This window comes from Schistocerca nitens, chromosome 6 (assembly GCF_023898315.1).
Source record: "Schistocerca nitens isolate TAMUIC-IGC-003100 chromosome 6, iqSchNite1.1, whole genome shotgun sequence".
Classification (NCBI taxonomy): domain Eukaryota; kingdom Metazoa; phylum Arthropoda; class Insecta; order Orthoptera; family Acrididae; genus Schistocerca; species Schistocerca nitens.
In genome coordinates this window covers 429,173,850-429,195,183 of record NC_064619.1, presented here as the reverse complement: position 1 = coordinate 429,195,183, position 21,334 = coordinate 429,173,850, and the positions used below count along the sequence as shown (strand labels likewise).

At 44.3% G+C, this 21,334-nt stretch overlaps 1 protein-coding gene across 1 annotated transcript in view; it reads right to left on the bottom strand.

Moving 5' to 3' along the window:
* The window catches only part of LOC126263389 (uncharacterized), a 285,649-nt gene that overhangs the window by 169,615 nt on the left and 94,700 nt on the right, over window positions 1-21,334 (bottom strand). The window contains exons 4-5 of the mRNA XM_049960483.1: window positions 19,476-19,619; window positions 1,300-1,415 (exon numbers count right to left, since the gene is read on the bottom strand). Of these exons, the coding sequence (XP_049816440.1) occupies window positions 1,300-1,415; window positions 19,476-19,619 (260 nt within the window). The remainder of the gene's footprint in view (window positions 1-1,299; window positions 1,416-19,475; window positions 19,620-21,334) is intronic.

Below are 21,334 nucleotides of genomic sequence, written 5' to 3'. Positions count from 1 at the left end.
TTAGGTGGAATGATGAAGTAAGGAAGGAGTAAGTTCGCCAGAGAATCGGTGAGGAAAGGTATATAAGGAAAACAACGACAGGAAAAAGGTACAGGATGGTAGGACATGTTTTAGGACATTATGGAATAACTTCCATGGTTAAAGGGTGATGCAGAGACTGAAGCGCCTAGAACCGCTCGGTCACGCCGGCCGGCCCACAGTATTAATTCTGTACATCGAGTAAGCAGTAAAGGATACCAAGATAAATTAGGAATAAAGTTGAGGGAGAAGCATATCGCCGGCCGCGGTGGCCGTGTGGTTCTAGTCGCTTCAGTCCGGAACAGCGCGATTGCTACGGTCGCAGGTTCGAATCCTGCTTCGGGCATGGATTTGTGTGATGTACTTAGGTTAGTTAGGTTTAAGTTCTAGGGGACTGATGACCTCAAATGTTAAGTCCCATAGTGCTCAGAGCCCTTTGAACCATTGGAGAAGCATATCGATGACACTGCAATTGTTTGAGAGATGGCAAAAGACTTGGGAGAGCAGTTAAACGGAATGATTACATCTTGATTACAAGTTATAAGATGAACAGCAATAAAAGTAAAATGAGGATAATGGAATGTACTTGAATTAAATGAGGATATTGTGAAGGAAATAAAGATAAGGAAATGACACAGTAAAACAAGTGATTGAGTAATTCTATTTGGACAGTAAAATAATTGATGTTGGCTGGAGTAGAAGGAATACTGAATGCAGAATAACGATATCACGACGAGCGTTTCTTAAAAAGAGTAATTTGTTAATATCTTATATAAAATTAAGTCTTTCTTGGAGGTATTAGTTTGGAGTGTAGCTTTGTATGGAAGTGAGACGAGGATGATAGGCAGTTCAGACAAGAAGAAAGTTGAAATTTTTGGAATTTGGTGCTACATAAGTATGGTGATGATCGGATGGGCAGATTGATTAACCGATAAAGAGTTACGGAATCGAAGTGGGGGCAGTGGAAGGAGTGAAGCTTAAGTCACTGCTTGACTTAAACAGTGTATAGCTTCCCAGAACATATCGCGAGACATGAATGAAATATCAATTTGGTATATGATAAGCACTTGAAAATGAATGAAGATTGCAGTAGCTGTTCGTAGATGAAGAGGCTTTTACGGGACATAACAGCGGGGACAACAGCATCAGACCCGTCGAAGGACTGAAGACGACACATACAACAACGGTTTCAGTCCTAAGCACTTTGGATCGCTCCCTGTAACGTGATAACAAAGCAGCAGGACGTAAGAGACTGGAGAACACATGTCTACCTGTACTCACCGGTGTGCTCGATCCTGCGCCCACCGCGAGCTTGGAAGCCGGCGGCCTGTGCGCTGTTGGAAGGCGTGAAGCTGAAGTAAGCCAGGAACTGCGACCGCAGCGTCTGGTCCGAAATCCTGCAACACGGAGTGACGGCTATTTCTCCCCAGGCAAACGCGTTACTTGCTGCACAGACACAGTTTGTATGCTCTCCTCAAATCATTAAATTGCACCTACTAGTCATCCCTACAACTGACTTTATGTTGTTGTTCCCTTTCATGTCCCTTTGCAGCGTTACGCCTAGAAACATAATCGACTTCAATGTGTAAGAGGGACACCACTATACTGAATTCGAAAATTATATATGGTTTTCCTACTCATGTTAATTAATTTATCGTAATTTAGAGTAAATTGTTATTCATTACATCAAATAGAAAATCAGTCCAAATCCACTTACCGTCTTCTACAGTGACTCAAAGACGATATTTCCCTGTCCACTATAGCAAACAGTAGCCGATCGCTCTTCACCACATCCGTCTGACCAGTTACGTCTGTAGAGAACAAAAGCGGTCCTATCAGACTGCCCTGGGGCACTACTGACTCTCTTTCGTCTCCCATGATCATTTGCCGACCCTAGCAACGTACTGGGTTATGTTGCTTAAAAAGTCGTCGGGCCACACCTGTTCAGCATGCTCGGACCTCAGTTATCAGTCGCCAGTGTAGCACTTTGTAAAACGCTTTCCGAAAATCTGGAAATAGGGATCCTATCTGTTGCCATTTGTCCATAGATGGTAGGATATCACGTGAGAGAACGTCAACACGAGTTCGCAGGATCGATGCTTTCTAAATCAAAAAAATGGTCCCCTAGAACTTAGAACTAGTTACACCTAACTAACCTAAGGACATTACACACATCCATGCCCGAGGCAGGATTCGAACCTGCGACCGTAGCGGTCGCGCGGTTCCAGACTGAAACGCCTAGAACCGCTCGCCCATCACGGCCGGCTTTCTAAATCCACGTTGAATTAAGGATAGAAGCCTTTATCTGAGAAAGAAACTTATTGCATTCGAATTTAGATCATGCTGTACAATGTTGCAGCAAATCGACTTTGTTATATCGGCCTGTAACTTTGCGGATCCGTTCTTGTATCATTTTTATATGCGTTTTCTTCCGGCCACTTGGGACTTTTCGCTTGGCAAGCGGTTCATGATAAATATAACGTAAGTATTGAGCCAGTCCCAAAGACTACTCTCCGTAAAACTGAACCGGGATTCCATATAATCCTGACGACTTATTCTACTGCTTTCCATCGCCAGGAGTGCCTACTTCTAGGTCCTCCATACGCCAATCTGCGACGATTAACCGATGGTACGTCTGCACGATCCGCCTGCATGAATGAGTTTTTGAAAGCGTATGAAAGCAGTCCGTGATTCTACATATGAGCAGAGTTTCTTAGGACTCATCGAGATCTTTCGCAAAGATGTGGCGATGGAAGTTGTGTGTCTCGCGCATCGGCCCTCTTATAGACACAGGTATTTTTTCTAACGTTTGTGTGTCCATATTTCTGTTAGATTTTATTTTAACCGAGAGTCCAGCAATGTCTGTTTTCCTAGAATTTAATAAATTTTGTTATTGAACCGCGCTGGGTTTTTTCTGTCCTTAATCCACTTACTCGGCACGTATTTGCAGGTACCATGGTAACCGAGAGCATAAAGGTCTTCAAAAATCTAAGACTGGATGCTTGTATGTTATTCTGAAGAAATAAAATGGAAGTTCGATAATACAAAACGTCTGTGTCTGTGTAACAAGACATCACACACAACACGTTTTGTTAATAGGTAGCAAGTAAAGCAAACTATAAATACAGGTGGACATTCATTTCATAAGTCTATATTTTTGAAAGGCTGTCGATATTGTACCACATTCTAATATGACAACTAATGTCTCATTATGAAGAGTATCTTTACAGATAACAGACGGTCCTGATGAATTTTTCACTCAAAGAACACTGTACGTTATATCACACAGTAAAAGTAATATCGGGACTGCTCTATGGAACCGTAACAGAACTGTAGATGTCGTCAATATACATGTACTACTTATAATAGGCGGTAAACAGCAGTTTTAGATTGTTCGCTAACGATGCTGTTGTTTAGTTAGAAATGCAGTCGGAAGAGAAAGATCGTGACAAAATGCAGTGAGAGTTGGACGAAATTGCACCTGTTGGTATTTATGTCCGCTCTTTAAACATGAACAGATGCAAGAAGCGAACAGAAATGAGACCAACAAATAAAATCAGGAGGAAAGAAGCTAAATGGAAGACTGACGTTTGTAGGGATGGTTCTGGGGAAGAGCAGTTATCTGTAAGCCTCATCAAATACAAGACGGCTCCCAACTTCAGAGTAGTGCTCCTTAGTTTCCAATTCTTCATGAGTAGACATGACAGGAGATGCTCAGTCGCGTGTAGGTTCGTCACATGTAGGTATCCTCTCATAGTAAAATGTGGTAGACATGCCGAGGGGACGTTTTGGAAGATATGCGAGGTTTTCTTGAACCTCTGTTTTGTAATTCTGGAGATCTGACATATGGGGAATATTAGGGAACAGCTTTGCACCAATGGTCATAAGGACATAGTTCGAGAGAAATATGAACAGTAATTTTTATACAAATGGTACACGGCAGTGTAAGCTCCCTAAATTTTTTTAATTTTTTGTTAATATACAGGTATGTATCTGACTGAGTATAAAAAGAACTTCAGTCATCATAGGATTAAACCTGATACATACAAACACAAACGCGATGACTGGTCAGCAGCCGTAGCACTCGTACACTGGTGTTCTTAAGCTGTTGGAAGTAGGTCCTACTGACGTATTAGGTATCTTATTACTTTTGCTACTGTAAATGAAACTTTAAGATATTCTAATGTGTTAACAGCCATCAACGTTTTTCTTAATAATACTATAGCTACGTAAATTTTATTTGAAATCTAGTGTGCAGTCGCAGACTCGGTGAACGCTATTATTATGCGGTGTATGTGATAGTCACGCTGTTAATACATACTGTGAAAGTGACTGACGACGTTTCCTGCTTTTTTATGAAACAACTGAGTGGAACACGGTTAAAAATGGCGAGAAAAACGTCATCGTAATGTTTTTCACGAGTTTACAGAGATAATTGGCTTTGAAGTTCTTCGAGGAACTTTTGCACCTACATAATGGTGAGATTTTGTGAAGGAGATGTCGGGCTCAATCGGTAATGTTGGACAAAAGATACTCGGGTATTCTGGGCATCACTGGCTCCAACCTCAAATGTTTTATTTTTTCGTTTAGTTCAAGTACCCATATCATATAATTATAAAAGTCATTAAATATATGCTAATTCACATAAATCTTGTCACCATTTTTTGTGAAAACCGTGGCTTCTTGTTTATAATTGTATATCACACAAAGATCTCTAATTTTCATTGTAGATATAAACTGTTATTTATCCATATTTTATAAGTGATGGTTAATACAGTTTGTTTAAATTAAGAAAACGTAATAAATTCAACTTTTGTGACTAAAATAAAAATTCATAAACTATTTATTTGGGCTATGTCCATTCCTTAGTACCACATATGTGGTTCCACACGAGCCAAAGTGATAAGCGTCGTGGAAACATGGAAAACAATAATTTTCTCGGCATCGAGCACAACGTAAAAATATTATTGTTTTACAGTTCCTACCTTACCACTGTAACCTGAAACCTATAGAACTGATCGAAAAGGAATAGGTAGTCTCGGTTGCAAAGTGGTTTTTCATTTATTTAATTTGTGGCGCGTTTCAGCCTCACAGGATCATCATCAGACATCTGGTAAAAACTCTCGAGGGCCACGGGCAAGACACTGCGGCACTTTCTGTACACCAGCCAGTAGTGCACTAGTGTTTTACCGGATGTCTGATGACGCTCCTTTGAGAGTGAAAAGCGTCACAAATTGAATAAATAAAAAACCATTTTACAACGGAGACTGCATATTCCTTCTTCAAGAGGTTGCTCTACCTTTACGAAAGATGCAGTGGTGTGATTTACAATAGAATTGATCTGGACATAAGTTAAGGGATTTGTCACGTGAAATGACAAAACTTTTAAGTTTCCAGAGAAGCTGGAGGCTCGTAACACATCACTGCCGAACGGTGGCCGGATGCAGAAGAGCACGTCATGAAAGGACAGGAGAAACTGTGGCACCTGGGTGGCTTCGTGGATTCTGTTGGTCATCGCCTCGTTAGCAAAGTAGCAGATGACTGTTCCACTACTGAAATGTACTCCTAGCATTCGGATATGGAAGGAAATCTGAGGCTGGTCCCAGCGGAGGTTCGAGTCCTCCCTCGGGCATGGGTGTGTGTGTTTGTCCTTAGGATAATTTAGGTTAAGTAGTGTGTAAGCTTAGGGACTGATGACCTTAGCAGTTAAGTCCCATAAGATTAAAAAAAAAAGATAGCTGACACTAAAAAATTACTCCCTTATAAGTTAGTGATTTTCAGTACTATTGCTTTGATTACAGGACTATGTTAGCTAAGAACGGGATCATGTAATGTTTTTCGTTTGGTCCCCTAAGAAGCGAATTGCTGGAGTGTTGCCACGTATTACTGTATTCTGTTTACTACATTCAAAGCTATATTGTTCTCTGCTATGTTTTTTTTTTAACGTACTAACTTCATATTTTCTGATACCTGGAGATTAGCTGGAACACCTGGCTGGCCAGTGCTGTCTGATTTAAATGTGCCACTAAAACTGTTGTCTCGTATTATCACTGAATCGATGTGCCCGTAACTTATAGTATACGACAGATTCTTGGAATCCTACTTGACAGTGGTCCAGGCAGATTGGCTTCCATTCAGTGTGAAACGAAATCCAACACGCTTTCAGCAAATGCGGAAGAATAATTAGTGTAACGTCTGCGTCATTATATGAATCATTCTTACGGTGGACATAGCATAGTAGTGGGTCATATCCGTAGATTGCATGTGTTGCCAACAATTTCCTTGTTCCTGAACAAATACGATCACCGTTAGATTATTTGTTTTAAAATATATACAATTACTTTAACTCAAATCTTTAAATTAGAACAGTTGAAAGTTAAATTTTATAATTTCTGGAATTAATATTGCATATACTTATGCCTACATCCTCTAAATCACATATACCCGGTCTCGATATCACAGTTCCCTTCCTACGGGCGGTCCGTTACTCGAGATACCAGACTGACAGTCCTCTCAAAGTTAGATCGACGTGAGTTTGGTTTGCTGCTCCTATCACTTGCAGTTGCAAATTTTTTCAGTCAGTGTTCCAAATATCTTCAACAAACACAGGACAGCCATGATGTGCATGCACACGGCGATGAGAAATTTTGATCAAAACCACTGAAACTCGACTTATTCTTAATAGCTTGCTTCATCTCAAATTTTATGAACTCGATGTTATTGTAATACAAAATTTTACCAAAAATTAAATCATCTCCTAACTTTTCGCGACTTATTCTATATATAGTCCCTAATGAACCGAACGTCTGCGTGCACTCACGCTGACGTACACACACACAAACACACACACACACTCACACACACACACACAGACACACACACACACACACACACACACACACATACACACACGCACAGGCGCGCGCGCACTACGATGAGCCGAAACAGCATCTGCTTCATATCCGGCGTTGTGGCCGAGCGGTTCTAGGCGCTTCAGTCTGGAACCACGTGACTGCTACGGTCGCAGGTTCGAATCCTGCCTCGGGCACGGATGTGTGTGATGTCCATAGGTTAGTTAGGTTTCAGTAGTTTTAAGTTCTAGTTCACTGATGACCTCAGATGTTAAGTCCCATAGTGCTCGGAGCCATTTTAACCATCTGCTTAATAGTGGAATGAATTCGAAAAGTTCTTGGTAGGTTCCCAGAGCTATCGGGCATCAAGGGCCAGTTGTGTCTGAGGGCGGAACCGTCGCCCAATAGCGTCCCAGATGTATTCTGCCGTGTTCAGACTGGTAAAATTTGGTGGCCAAGATGTCACCGTGTATTCACTGTCATGTTGCTCGTATCACCGTAGCACGACTCTGGCGTTGTGAAACAACCAGCTATCCTGCCGGAAAAATCTCGAAATTAGTGGTAAGTATTAGGGGACCAAACTGCTGAGTTCATCGATCCCTAGGCCTACGTACTACTTAATCTAACTTAAGCTAACTTATACTAATGACAACACACACACCCATGCGCGAGGGAGGACTCGAACATCTGTCGGGGGGGGGGGGGGGGGGGGGGGGAGCCGCTCCTGATGGAAGATACCACCGCCATCGGGTAAGACATCAAGCATATAGGGTGGTCTGAAATAATATTCATATACTTCGTAGTTGGTATGGTGCCTTCGAGCATGTTTCATGCCAGCGTCGCCTAACTGACGGCGTATCTGATGCGTTACTCGACCTGTTGTAACAAGAAACTACACGTCTTCATTAAGGAACGTTCCACACCTCGATTATTTCGAGCCCACTGCGACAGTAACTGCTAATATCGTTAGGTGAAAACAGGAACACGTAGGAGGTGGATTCGAGCAGAGCTACATCTTCAACGAAGGGCGCTACACAGTCTGTTCCGCTACACTTGTGTCTATACCAGCATTGTACTCTGTCTTCAGATTTGCCAACTATGGCCGCCTACTCCGCTTTACAGTGCGGTCGAAACCTGCGACCTGGGAATGAGGCGTGGACGTACAACACCTTGTCACCTACTCGTGGTCGCATCGTCCATCAACCAGATTTCATTGATGGAACCGACGTCTCACGCGAACAATCAACCAGTTTTAGCGTTTCCGAAATTTCCGTCCAATGCACCAGGCAGTAATTTGTGGTTCTAATTATGACTGAATCCTCATTCGTCTCTTCTCTACCTTTACACACTGTCTGATCGAAAGTATCCGGACAACAGCATTTAATACGTCAATGACCACTACATGTCAAGACAGTCGGCGGAGGCGGGAGGATTGTGTTGTAAGTAGAGAAGCCGCAGAATGGATCGGTCAGGGCAACTCAGTGACTTTTAAATAAAGTAGTCTTTCATTGCTGCCTTAGTAACAAACCCCTTACGGACAATTCAACCCTTCCAAACCTGCCCAAGCTGACTGTCGGTAATGTGACTCTAAAACGCAAATACGAACAATCATATCTAAACCAAGAACAGGCATATCTCATGTACAGGCTAACAGAGACCGCCGAGAAATGCGGAGGATGGTTCTAAAAATTGCATGAAATCAATAGAAGAAATCACTTGCGAGTTCCAAAGTGCTACCACCAGTCCCGCTACAAGAATGACCGTGTGTATGGAATTAAAAAAGGATGGATTACAATGGTGGAGTAGCTCCTAGCTCCTCTTAAACCACACATAACCAGTGCTAAACGGGGCTTTACAAGTTTTACAGAGCGACGCTACCAGATAGCAGGTGAATGAGATTTGGAGTGATGCATCAGCATACGCCCTGGAAGGATTTGGGTTTGGCGCATACCTAGAAAACATTACGTGACATTCGTGCTGACAGTCAGTGAAGTACAGATGAGGTGATGTTACGGTATGACACTGATTTATGTGAATATGATGTGGCTCCTTATTCCACTAAAGAAAAGGCTGAACGTGGAAAGGAGGTTACTGTCAGTTTTGCCGCGCAGAGTGGCCCGTGGCTTGAGGCGTTTTCACGGATTCTGCGGCCTCTTCCCTCGGAGGTTCGATTCTTCCGTCGGGCATGGGTGTGTGTGGTGTTCTTAGCATAAGTTAGTTTAAGTTAGTTTAAGTATCGTGTAAGTCTAGGGACCGATGACCTCAGCATTTTGGCCCATTAAGAATTTAAACAAATTTGAAATTTTTTTGTTTCAATTTTTCTGGCATTAATTCTGTGTTACTTTATTGGGAGTGCTGGTCACATGAGATTTCGAGGATATATTTCGTCTTTGTCGTTGGGAAAGTGTACTGCGTAGAGTAGAGAAAGAGTTCACAGAAAATGGTTGCATCAGCATAACAAAGCACTCTGTGGACGCAGTGTCTGAGTCAGTGAAGTGTTGTAAATAACATCCCAAAACGGAATGGTCTTCTCAGAGTTCCGGCCCGAACCAAATGGAGCTCCTCTGGAATGAGTTACAACGCCATGTTGAGTTAGAACGTCGACATCGCTTTGGACCTAAGCGCTCAACATGAATACTGTCTGTGGTTTATGTTCTTAAGGAAGAACGGACTGGTCCCACGGACATTTAAACCCTTCACTTGAAGTGTCCATTGAAGAGTTCAATCCATGAACAAGTATTGTCCATCTATAGGTATCTAGATACTGTGGATCATATAGTTTACTTCCTTTAGCACGTCACGTGCCGGTGACGAAATCAGGAGGAGATCAGTTTCCGCTGTCTTTTGCCTCATCAGTGTATGCAGATGTAAGCGCCAGTTATAAGTTTGTTAATGTGAAATATCGATATACACGTACGTGCGTCCACCGCGTAAATGTTTCACATGCAAAATAACTGCAGGGAGCCAGTGTACATGTTGACGAAATTTGCGTTACATACTTACGATGGGTAAGAACAGAAAGGCTGTGTGGAATGCAGGTTGTGTCAAATATGCGCCACCAAGAAAGAGGTGACTTGCGCGAGTGAGACCGTTTAGAAGGGGGAGGCGAAAAAGAAGGAGGTGCGCGCCGGGGTTGGCGTGTTTGCAGATCATCGGCTGACGGGGGCGTTCCACGCGTGTTTGCTTTGCGCACACGCTGCGGAGGAATACCTGGCACAAGGCCTCCTTTTTCGTACGTGTGCCCTCCGCGGACCCTCCCGCTGACTGGGGAGCGGTGTCTGTGGAATGCGGCGAGTCAGCGCGAGGTGAATATTGGAGACCTTCCGAGTCCCGTAGGCGCCTTTGAGGTGTTCACAAATTCCATTACAAAATGAACTATGCAGTGCCGCTTGCTGAGTGTCACGCACATCCACATAGCGCTACGGGAAGTTGCGCTCGCGACATGAATGTTGCAAGGGCTCGATCTCTGTGAGGAGAAGTAATGACGCGCATGGCGGGAGCCACGCAGCCCGGATGGTGGACGGAAGCAATCCACGGAAAGCCAGGAGTTTTACTTGTGAAATGGAAGAAGAACCTACAGCGCTGCGCTGTCTAATTCTTGTAGCCTGCACCTGCATCTACATGATCACTTAGCAATTCATACTTAGGTATTTGAAGTAGTAGGGTTCGTCGACCCACTTTCACAGAATAGCACATGTGGAAAATCAGCATCCACATTTTTTTGGCGCGAGCTTCGTTGTCTGTTATGTTTTTACAGTGGTCATTTAAATATATGTAGATGGGAGAAAAGAAAATATTTTGGCATTAAGGGAGAAATTTTGGGGTACAAGTTTTATGAAATGATTCACCGCAACGAGAATCACCTCAATTCACTTTTCATATCCATTATTATCTCTTAATCTCAGTTATTTGTTGTATATATTCCAATATTGTTTGCTACTAATTTTATTCTCAGCGGCTCCTGTAGCATCACAGAAGTTGTTTCTTGGAGATTTAACTCTGTTCTTTCTATTAATTAGTTTTTCCAACAGGTACGTTTTGTCCACGACTCTTATAAGTCAGTTTAAGTTTCAACACCCTTTTATAACAACACTTCTTTCAAACTTCACTCTTTATAAAAAAGTCGCTCAACATTGACTTTTACTTTTTTAGGTTTTTCACGCAGTTCAATATTTTCCGTACGGTGATGAGCTCCATATCCGCAATTCTCAAGTCTTTCTTACTACAAGTTTTTGGGAGGGATGTCCTCTGTGCCTGTACTACTCCGCTTCTTATCTACTCCTGGTTTTTGACATGGCTCAGTATTTGCAACTCTGATGCTGATTTCGGTTCCAACATCACGAAATATCTTAAAGAAACGATCTACAGAAGCATAACCAGCACGTAATGAGAAAATATTGCTCTTCTGAAACACAAAAAGCTCTTCATTTACATGAAATAACGAATGCTATCCAGTTTCATGTCCGAAAGAACACACGCCATACATGTAATTGTATAGATGCGCCTTGACGGGCATACACTATTTCAGTGCGGATGCATATCACAGTTTGACCCCAAGCGCGAATTCTGTGAATCTGCAAGGAACGGGAAAAATGGACGTGTTCGAAATGTACTGGAGAGCAACATATCGGATTTTGAGTAGGACGGGAGGCGTGTCCAGATGGCCGACAGTCAGCCTTCGGCGGCGCAGCGGTTCGGACGGTGTTTACGTCCCTGCCGCACGTCTGCGCGAGAGGTGTTTACGTTACGTGTGTAGCGGTGTGTCGCGGTAATACATAGAACGAATCATGGCCTTGTCGTTCCGTAAATCGACACTGAAATTTAGTTTTGCTAACGAATATGCTCGACCGAAGGCTTACGAGATCGAACGTTATTTACGGGACGAGGTGAAAATCGAACCTGACGTTCTAGTTGGAATACACTTATCTATAGTCAGCAGCGTGGTTTATGTCAAGCTTATAAATGAAGCGGCATGTGACGAACTACTACTTCGACAAGGACTTCGTTTCTGTCATTCGGACGGGAATGTTGGAGCGGTAACAGTTGAACACGCCGGCATGGGACTCCGAACGATCCGCGTCTTTGAGCTTCCATTCGAAGTGCCAGAAGAATTGGTGACAGACGCCCTGCGTCCTTACGGAACGGTCCTATCCCACGTGGCTGAAAAATGGGCGAGTTTCAAGACGTATCCTGTCCTCAATGGCGTCAGACAAATACGGATTGAACTCCGAAAACACGTCACGTCATACTTGTACATCGCCGGTTGTAGGGCGATTGTCATTTACGACGGACAACCAAGGACGTGCTCTGGATGTGGGAAGGAGGGACACATACGTTCTGAGTGTGCTCAACGAAGGTTATTACAGCTGCCACGGGATGATCCACCCCTCACGCCGCATCCGACTGTGCTCCCCATGACTTACGTCGCCGCATTACGCGATGACGTGGGCCGCGAGACAGACGCGTACCAGAACACACAGACAGCGGCGGATCGTGGCGAGCCACAGAAAGACGACGATGCGCTGGACCGCCTGCAGCAGTCACAGGACGCCCTCTCTTCGGTTCCGCTTGCGGCCCCTTCCGATAAGGCACTTGGAGACGTCGATAATACGACGGCGCACGATTCTGACGTCCCCCACGAACAACTGGAGACCATGCTGACCTCTGATTCCAAGGCCCGGCAACGTAAACAGCGCTCACCAAAACGCCGGAAGAAGCGCCGCCTCACGGTGGAGAACGACCACTCTGATCTAGCAGATAATTCTGAGAAGTTTACGGGTACAGAACAGACGACCATGGATACAGAAGAACTGCCTAGCGTGAATGCAGCGGTGGCCAGCGGGACGGCGACACGACCTACCGCTGATGATGCTCCAGACACATCGAAGGAGCTCAATAGACGGCAACAGGCTACTGAGGAGGCTACGGCGCCTGCACCGCACGACAACGATGGGACACAAGGGGACTGGTCAGAAGAGCCACCCCCGTGGGGGACAGATGATGCCGGAGGAACTGCTCCCACGCACTCTCCCGGTGTAAGATCGGCAGAGTGCGCGGAATAATGGCAGACCATATGAGGGGACGGCGGGGGACGTTAGTCCGACAGCAGCCTATGTACGGCAAAATTAGCGACCGTACGGTACCCTATCTACGTAGACCGCCATGCAACAAGCTTATCGGATAGGGTCTGTTAACATCAATAGCATTGGGAAGCCGGTAAAAATCAAGATGCTCAGTGACATGATAAAGGCTGCGGATTTAGACATCGCACTATTACAAGAAGTTCGGGTACTTCCCCCCTCGGACTTTTACGGTTACGACGTTTACTGTTCCCCGTGTGACGAGAGAGGCGTTGGCACAGCTATATTATTAAAGGAAGGGATACGTGCAGACGAAGTAGAGTATTTGCCTTGTGCCCGTGGTACGGCCGTGACCATAGGAGGAATACGTTTGATCAACATATACGCACCGTCAGGCTCGGATAAGAGAAGGGACAGAGCAGATTTTTACGCCCATGAGGTTGCACCGTTGTTCCAGGGACGATACGATGGTTGCATACTCGGCGGAGATTTTAATTGTGTGCTTGACAGAAAGGACCAACAACCTAACTATACTACTAGCCCAGAACTTCGGGAGCTGGCCAACGGGATGGAATTAGTCGATACAAGGGACCTGAAGTATCGCAACCAACCAGGATATACATTTTTTACTAGCCACTCCGCGGGCCGTTTGGACCGAATCTACGTTTCAAGGGCGTTAGCAGTGTCGACGGTGGACGCAGAAATATGGCCGACAGCGTTTACGGACCACGAGGCATATATTTGTACGGTTAACCTTGATAGACAGCAGGTATGGAGACGGAGGGTTAATTGGAAGATGAACGTCTCCCACCTGCGAGATGCAGAATGCCGACGCATGGCGGAGGACGCGTGGCATGGCTGTCTCCGTCGCCGAAATTCTTTCGGTTCTATCCTGCAGTGGTGGATCGAGTGCGCGAAGCCAGCTTTACGGAGGACTTTAATAGGTTACGGGAAGGAGGTTTCTCAATGGCAGCGCACGACCACTGAGTTTCACTTTACGGCTCTCCGGGAACTGTTAGCTCAACCACCTACACCAGAACGCCAGACGGCCGTCCACCGAGTTAAGGCGAAGCTGGTACAACTTGCGAAGCAGAGGATGGCAGGTACGATGATACGCGCGAGGTCGCAGGATTTCCTGCCCAACGAGGTTCCCTCGATGCATTACGTGATAAAGGAAAGACGAAGAAGACGCAGGAATTTAATACATGAGATCGATCTCGGTGATGGCCGTCGTTTTACAACACAAAGGGGCATAGCACAGGCGTTCACGGATCATTTTAGCAGATTCTATGCGAGCAACGGGGAGGGTCCGAGGGAGCTGGGGAACGTCCTGGAAGAGATCCCAGACGCGACGAGTGTGAACGGGGAAGCAGACGGGTTATCTGAAATTACGTGTGAAGAGCTGGAGGAAGCGATTACACGAGGTGCTTGCAACAAGTCCCCAGGTCCAGATGGATTCCCGTTGGAATTTTACCGTGCCTTCGTGACCATTATGACACCGATGTGGCTATGTATGTTGCATGGGGGCTTAATTAAAATATAATGCAAATAATTTTAATTTTTTTGATTTAGTAGCTGTGTGTCCGATTACGTAGTCTCGTAAACGGTTGGCCCTGACTAGTATTATTACGCAATCTGACTGCATAGAACAACAACAAAGAATGAAATGGAAATTTTCATTAACACAATTAATTAATTAAGTCCCCAGCAACTATAAAACCTACGAAACCAAAGCACAAGTGTAACTGTTCTGTGTGTGGAAGTATGACTCAACGTACGCATCTGGCACGGTTCTTCTTCAATAACACAAGAAATTTTAAATATCATTTATACTGAATTAATTAAAGAAAATAGAAATACCATAATTACTCAAGAAAACCAGAATTACACTAATACAAGAACACAAGCCAGATGCTTTGTTGACTGAACCTGTAATGACGCATTATTTACGACATTAAATAATGAAAAATAAATCAAGTTTCGTTACCTTCATATATTGACCAAAATCACTCTAATCATTACAATATATCTCCACACCGACTCGCTATTACCACATCTCAACAAGAACTTTTCAGTATCACATCTCAGCAAGCACTCCCTACTAGCACATCTCAACAAACACTCTCTGCTACGAGTTCTTAACAAGCACTGACTACCACGAGCTCTCCCCAAGCACTGCCCACTACGACATCTCAATAATCACTGCCAGTGGAGGCGGCGGAACAATACTCTCTAGCGCGATCTCTGGCGCTGTGGCTCAGTGTAGCCACCTTTCAATGTTTAATGAGCTTCTGCGGCAAGAAGTACCGGTTCACATTCAATTCACGGAAGGGCTCATGATACCGATACCGACGCCCCGTGGTGGCAAACGGCCTTGTGATTATCGCCCCTTGACCCTCCTTAATAGTGACTACAAGATCTTCATGCGCATCCTGGGAAGTCGTATCAAAAAGTCGCTGGAGCATCGAATACATGCCGATCAGACTTGTCTTGGCGGCATCAGTAATATCCACACAGCCTTGGGAGACTATCGTGACGTCGTCGCCCTCGCGGCTGCATGCCGCCTCCGGGGGGCGATGGTTGCTGTAGATTTTGATCATGCTTTTGATCGCGTGGATCATGTGTACCTCGCGGCGGTGATGAACAGGATGGGTGTCTCGCCATTACTGACCAATGCTGTGATGCGGCTGTTGCACGGCGCCAGATCAGCGATGGTGGTCAACGGAGGGAGAACTGAGTATTTTAAGATCTTAAGATCAGTGAGACAGGGTTGCCCCTCGTCGATCCTCCTTTATGCGATCGCCTTAGAACCGTGCCTCGCAGGCCTTCGCCGCCGTCTTACCGGGATCTCCCTACGGCATTTATCATTCAAATGCAGAGAATACGCGGATGATATTGTGTTCCTCGTGCGGAATGAGAGGGAGACTCAAACAGCACTGGATTGGCTACGGATGTATGGGATGGCAGCTGGAAGTGTGGTCAACTACCGAAAATCACAATTCATGCATGTGGGGCGTGGACTAGAACCGGGAACGGAAGGGCCCTTACCTGCGGTGGAAACCCTCCGCTGTTTGGGTATCACCTTTCATAAAGAGACAGCGGGAATGGCTGCGGACAACTACCGAAGACTGTTACTCAGAGTCCGCACGGCAGTACGACTAAACGCCCTACGGTCGATGGATATGCTGCAGCGAGTGTTAATCGTCAACCTTTATCTTGCGCCCATGATGTGCCACCTGACACACCTTCTCCCCTTGACGCGTACGATGGCTATGAGGATTCAGGCGGCTTTTGGGTACTATGTGTGCCTGGGACAACTCTTTAAGGTACAGTACAACACGCTTACCCTCCCAGAGCGAGAGGGGGGCGTTGGTTTAGTGAACGTGCACGAGAAGGCGCGTGCCATGTTTATTAATACTATGCTCAAACGGTGGCGCAACAGGAACCACTCGCTTACGGGGACGATCATCGAAGAACTCGTACCAACATCGCATCTTCCTCCAGTCAGTGTCGGCCATATATCGCCCCCTTTAACGTATGTGTGCACGTTCATCGTGGAACACAGTTACGTTGGAGAGCGTTTACCGACGACCCGACAGTCGACATCGAAGGACGTGTACCATCTGCTTCTTCGACAGATCGCCCGGAATAGGGTGGAACGCAAACATCCAGCTGTTAATTGGCACGTGGTGTGGCGCACGGTCCGCCACCCCCACCTACCTACATCAGTCAGATCCACATGGTACATTGTCGTCAACCGAAAATACCCTACAAACGATAGAAAGTACGCAATATATTTGGCGGATTCGCCCTTGTGTCAGCAATGCGGCGTGCTGGATACGGACGACCATGGGCTGGTCTGCGGCGAGGCGTTGGCTGTCTGGACTCTCACAAGAAAGATAATAGCGTTCATGCGGCGCACTATCTATACAGCAGTCTCTTCTGACATAGTATTTTTTTCAGAGGAAACGTATTTTCCGCGTCATAAGACGAACGCGGTGGCGTGGATCACAGGTATGACGGTCCATTGCATCTATAGAGACTCACGTACGAACTTACTCCACGTCCTGGATTACTGGCAATACTTGCAAGATGGACACACAACACTATTACGGCTACAAAAGTACAAGGATTGGTATGGCAATTTCCTAATAACGGTTTTTGCGGACCCGCCATATACCTGGGGTGTGCCGGGTGCGCAAAGATGAGCGGCGGTGCTGTCGTTGTGAAACCGACCAAGTTAAAGTGATCGACTAAGAACACTATGCGAGTATGCGACCCACGAAAAAACTCACGCTTGAACAGTTATCAAATGGATGTATTTCAAATTTTGTTTTCATATCCAACATACTTTTCTTTAGGGTGCCGGAGGTGGCCCCACTTCGATTTTGTTGTTATTTCATGCTGCATGGTAAGACGGCAGCGAGGATCCTTCCAGAACAGTTATCATGTGGCAGGACGTACTATGTTTATTTTGTGAATAATAAAGGTTTCTGTTTCTCCCCAAAAAAAAAAGATGGATAGTTCGTCCGCCATGTAAGCAGGAGATCATGGGTTCGAGTCCTGGTAGGGGCGCACATTTTCAACTGTCCTCGTTGACTTATATCAACGCCAAAAAAAAAAAAAAAAAAAAGTGGGTTACGGCAACTGTTCTAGAGAAGCTGGTTTGAGTCGCGATTCGGTAACAAGTTTTAAAGCGAAAGCTAAAGCAACTGGCTCATTAAATTCCCATTTATTTAAGAACGCTATCGAAAGAAAATCACCAGTTCATTGCATATTTCTAGATTTTCAGAAGCCATACGATACAGCTCATCATATGTGGTTTCTAATCAAATAGCGTGCCTGTGGTGCATCGTTTCGGTTGTGCGACTGCATTCGCGATTTCCTGTCAGAAAGGTCACAGTTCGTATATCTGACGACAAGTCAGCTAGTGAAAACAAAGTTGTATCTCCCACACATAAGTTACGCTCTTTGTTGTTCTTAATCAAGATTTTCTATTTAGGAGACAATATTAGTAGCCTTCATATATTGTTTACAGACGATGATGTCGCTTACCGTCAGTAAGGACATCAGAAGATCGAAATGAATTGTAAAATGACTTAGATTGCATGCATGGAGTGAAAAGTGACGATTACAGTAAAAGTATTAGGTCCTCCACATGAGTACTAGAAATATGATTTGCTGCTTAATGGACGACTGTTTATTGAGTAAAACATGTCATGTCATTCCTCCTCACATTCACTTAGGATGACAATTTCAATAGAGAATTTTATCATGCATATGTTTTAACCGTGAGTTATAATCTCGGTTCTGAAACTTTCCTTTAATTCATTGTTTCCTACATAAACAAGTCGACCAGCAGAGTAAAAAGACAGCCTTTAGGTGGATATAAACGGTAATCTTGAATTCTTTGTTATTCGTGATTGTTACAATCTGTTCTTTTAGCTGCTGTGGTCTATTCGTCATTTCCATACTTCTCGTCTTCTCCTCATAATTTATTCCACTTCGAAACATTCTGGCAGATTACAACCGTATTCATGGCCGGAACTCGAATTTAGAACATCTGCCTTTCTTGGTGAAGTGCTCTACCGATCGAGATACCCAAGGGCTATTCACGCCCCGTCCCCACACGTATGCTTCCACCAATACTTCTGCTCCTGCCCTCCAAACTTCACATAAGATCCCCTATATACCTACATACCTTGCGGCACTAGCACACCCGAAAAAAAAAAGAAAAAGAAAAAAAACACGATATTTCAGGGAAATGGCTCAGCCACACCCTGGAGCAATGTCTAGACAATTAATTTTACTGTGTTGCGGAGTGTGCGCTGTTTTTAAACGTCCTGGTGAATTAAAATTGTGTGCCGGACGGAAATTAGAGCTTGGGACTTTTTTCTTTTGCTGCCATGTGCTCTTCTGACTCTGATACCCATTCCAAGAACGAGTAGTGAGTACCGCTTGGGAACTAAGTCATTAGAGCACTTGCCGATGAAAGCCAATGGTCCCGGTTTCGAGTCCCATGCCGGCATATAGTTTTAATTTTCCAGGAAGTTTGCAAGGTAGGAGACGAGGTACAGGCAGAAGTAAAGCTGTGAGGAGGGGGCGTGAGTCGTGCTTGGGTAGCTCAGATGGTACAGCACTTGCCCGCGAAAGGCAAAGGTCCCGAGTTCGAGTCTCGGTCCGGCACACAGTTTTAGTCTGCCAGGATGTTTGATATCAGCGTACACACCGCTGCAGAGTGAAAATCTCATTCTGAAAGTTTCAAACCAGTGCACATTTTTCCATAGAGTGAAAATTCATTCCGTTCCACCTTGCCTCGTCTGATTTACTCCAGAATATACAAGCAGCAACGTTATATGATAAAAGTATCGAAGTAAGCAGTGAAGCTTTCGCTCTTTTGATGCTTCCAGAACAACAAAATATACGGTCCCGAAGTGCACGTCTACTTCTTGGAGGTTACATTCATTCTTTGTTGAAAGATGCTTTGACAAGGCAATGCTAGTGAGGCTCTGTGTGGGGTACTCACTGGAAGATGAGCGAGGCTGGCCCCTTGTCGGCGAAGAGGACGACGGGTGGTGTGAAGCGCTCGTTGCCGCCGCAGACCTGGGAGTGCGTCGCCCGGGGCACCGGCCGCGGGCCATCCACCAGCTGCAGGAAGCCGCCGTCGCAGCTGCAATTTGTATTTTGTGGCTCTAAATACTATACTGCGTCCATTTTTAATTTTGGTTTGAATGTTCAGCTGCAAGTGCATTAATTGTGAAAGTGATCTTCCATAGTTCGGCTTGCTAATATGGATTTTCATGACTTTACAGCGTATCATCTGCAAAGTAAACGGAATAAATGTGTGTGTGTGTGTGTGTGTGTGTGTGAGAGAGAGAGAGAGAGAGAGAGAGACACGTAGCCGTCCTTCAGATCATTATAAATTTCATTTTGAAGTACTCAGAATACCTTGTTTAAAAATTCTTGAATGTTGACCTTTTTCAACAGATTGGCATCAACTTCAAGTTAATTAACACAGTCTAGCTTTGATAAATTAGGCTGTAGATGTGTTGTTTGTGTTGAGTTTTTTCTGAACTGTGTTGTTCGTGTGGCATCATATTCTGCAGCCTATGTTGCTTCGGAGTGTTCCCCACCATGATGTCGTCCATGTTTCTGTATGATTACAGGTGCAACGCAGTGTTTGTTGAAACTTGTTTCTGTTACATGTGTTCTCTGTGATTGCTATGTGTTGTTGTTCCTGGCTCTTTGTTGTGTCAGTAATTTATCCTTTGTTTGTGCCTCTTTTATTTACTGTATCATTTTTTTGCTTACCTTACTTATTACTTCTATGTGGTATCCATCCTCTCAGATGATTTAAGATATTGTGTTTAGTTAATGTGTACAGTTGAGTATGTGTGTGGGGGGAGGGAGGGACGGGTTCTGTTAAGTCTGCGTAGCGTATATATAAGACTTTAATGTTTGTATGTCTGTGAGTGATTGAACAGGTTGTGAATGGTTGCTATTATGCTTACGGATTTCCTCTATATTCCAAACTAGTGTCTGACGATGTTACTGTGTATAGTGACTCGTATCAGTTTAGTTGTATGTATGCTTTTGTCTCAATGTGATTTTAATTTTAAAGTGTACTGTGTTTATGTCACTGTGTGGCCCTTTTTTATCCTGATATATATTTCATCTGCTAAACGAGTGATATCATCTGCATAACGGTAGCAGAAATAAAACCTTATATTGATTGGGATGATTAACTTCACTGAATATTTTGTAATGCTCTATATTTTGTAAAACCCAGTATTATTATGCGATTTTGTTACCCATAGGGAAGTCTCACTTTTCTTTATCCATCTGATGAGGAATTCTAAAGAGCAATGATGTTTAATCTTACATCAGTATAACAGAGTGGATTGCTTTCAGTAAAACATATATGGCTTTGAGGAAGTTCTGGGAAAGATGACACACAACAGAAAGCATTAAGCAGGTAAAGCTAACTAGTGCTAGAAGAAAAAGGAGAAGGAGAAGAAATGCAGTAAATAATCAGTAGTTCTGAATTCTGGCTGATTGGGTCGCAATGGTAAAAGTTAAACAACAGGCCAGGAAAGACTTTATTCACCGTATGACGCGTTTTGAAATTTATACATCATCAGGTATCCAGGAACGATTGCTATTCGTAGATGTAAAGTTTCCATTTGTATATGGAACAAACACAACTGTAGTGCTATATCTGCGTGGAGCAATCATTCCTGGATATCTGATAATTTATAAATTCCGAAACTCGTCATATAAGCAATAAAGTCATTCCTTGCCTGATGCTTGACTTACCATTGCGATCACGTCAGCCAAAATTCAGAACTACTGATTTTTAAGACAATGATACCCTACCTCCTGCAT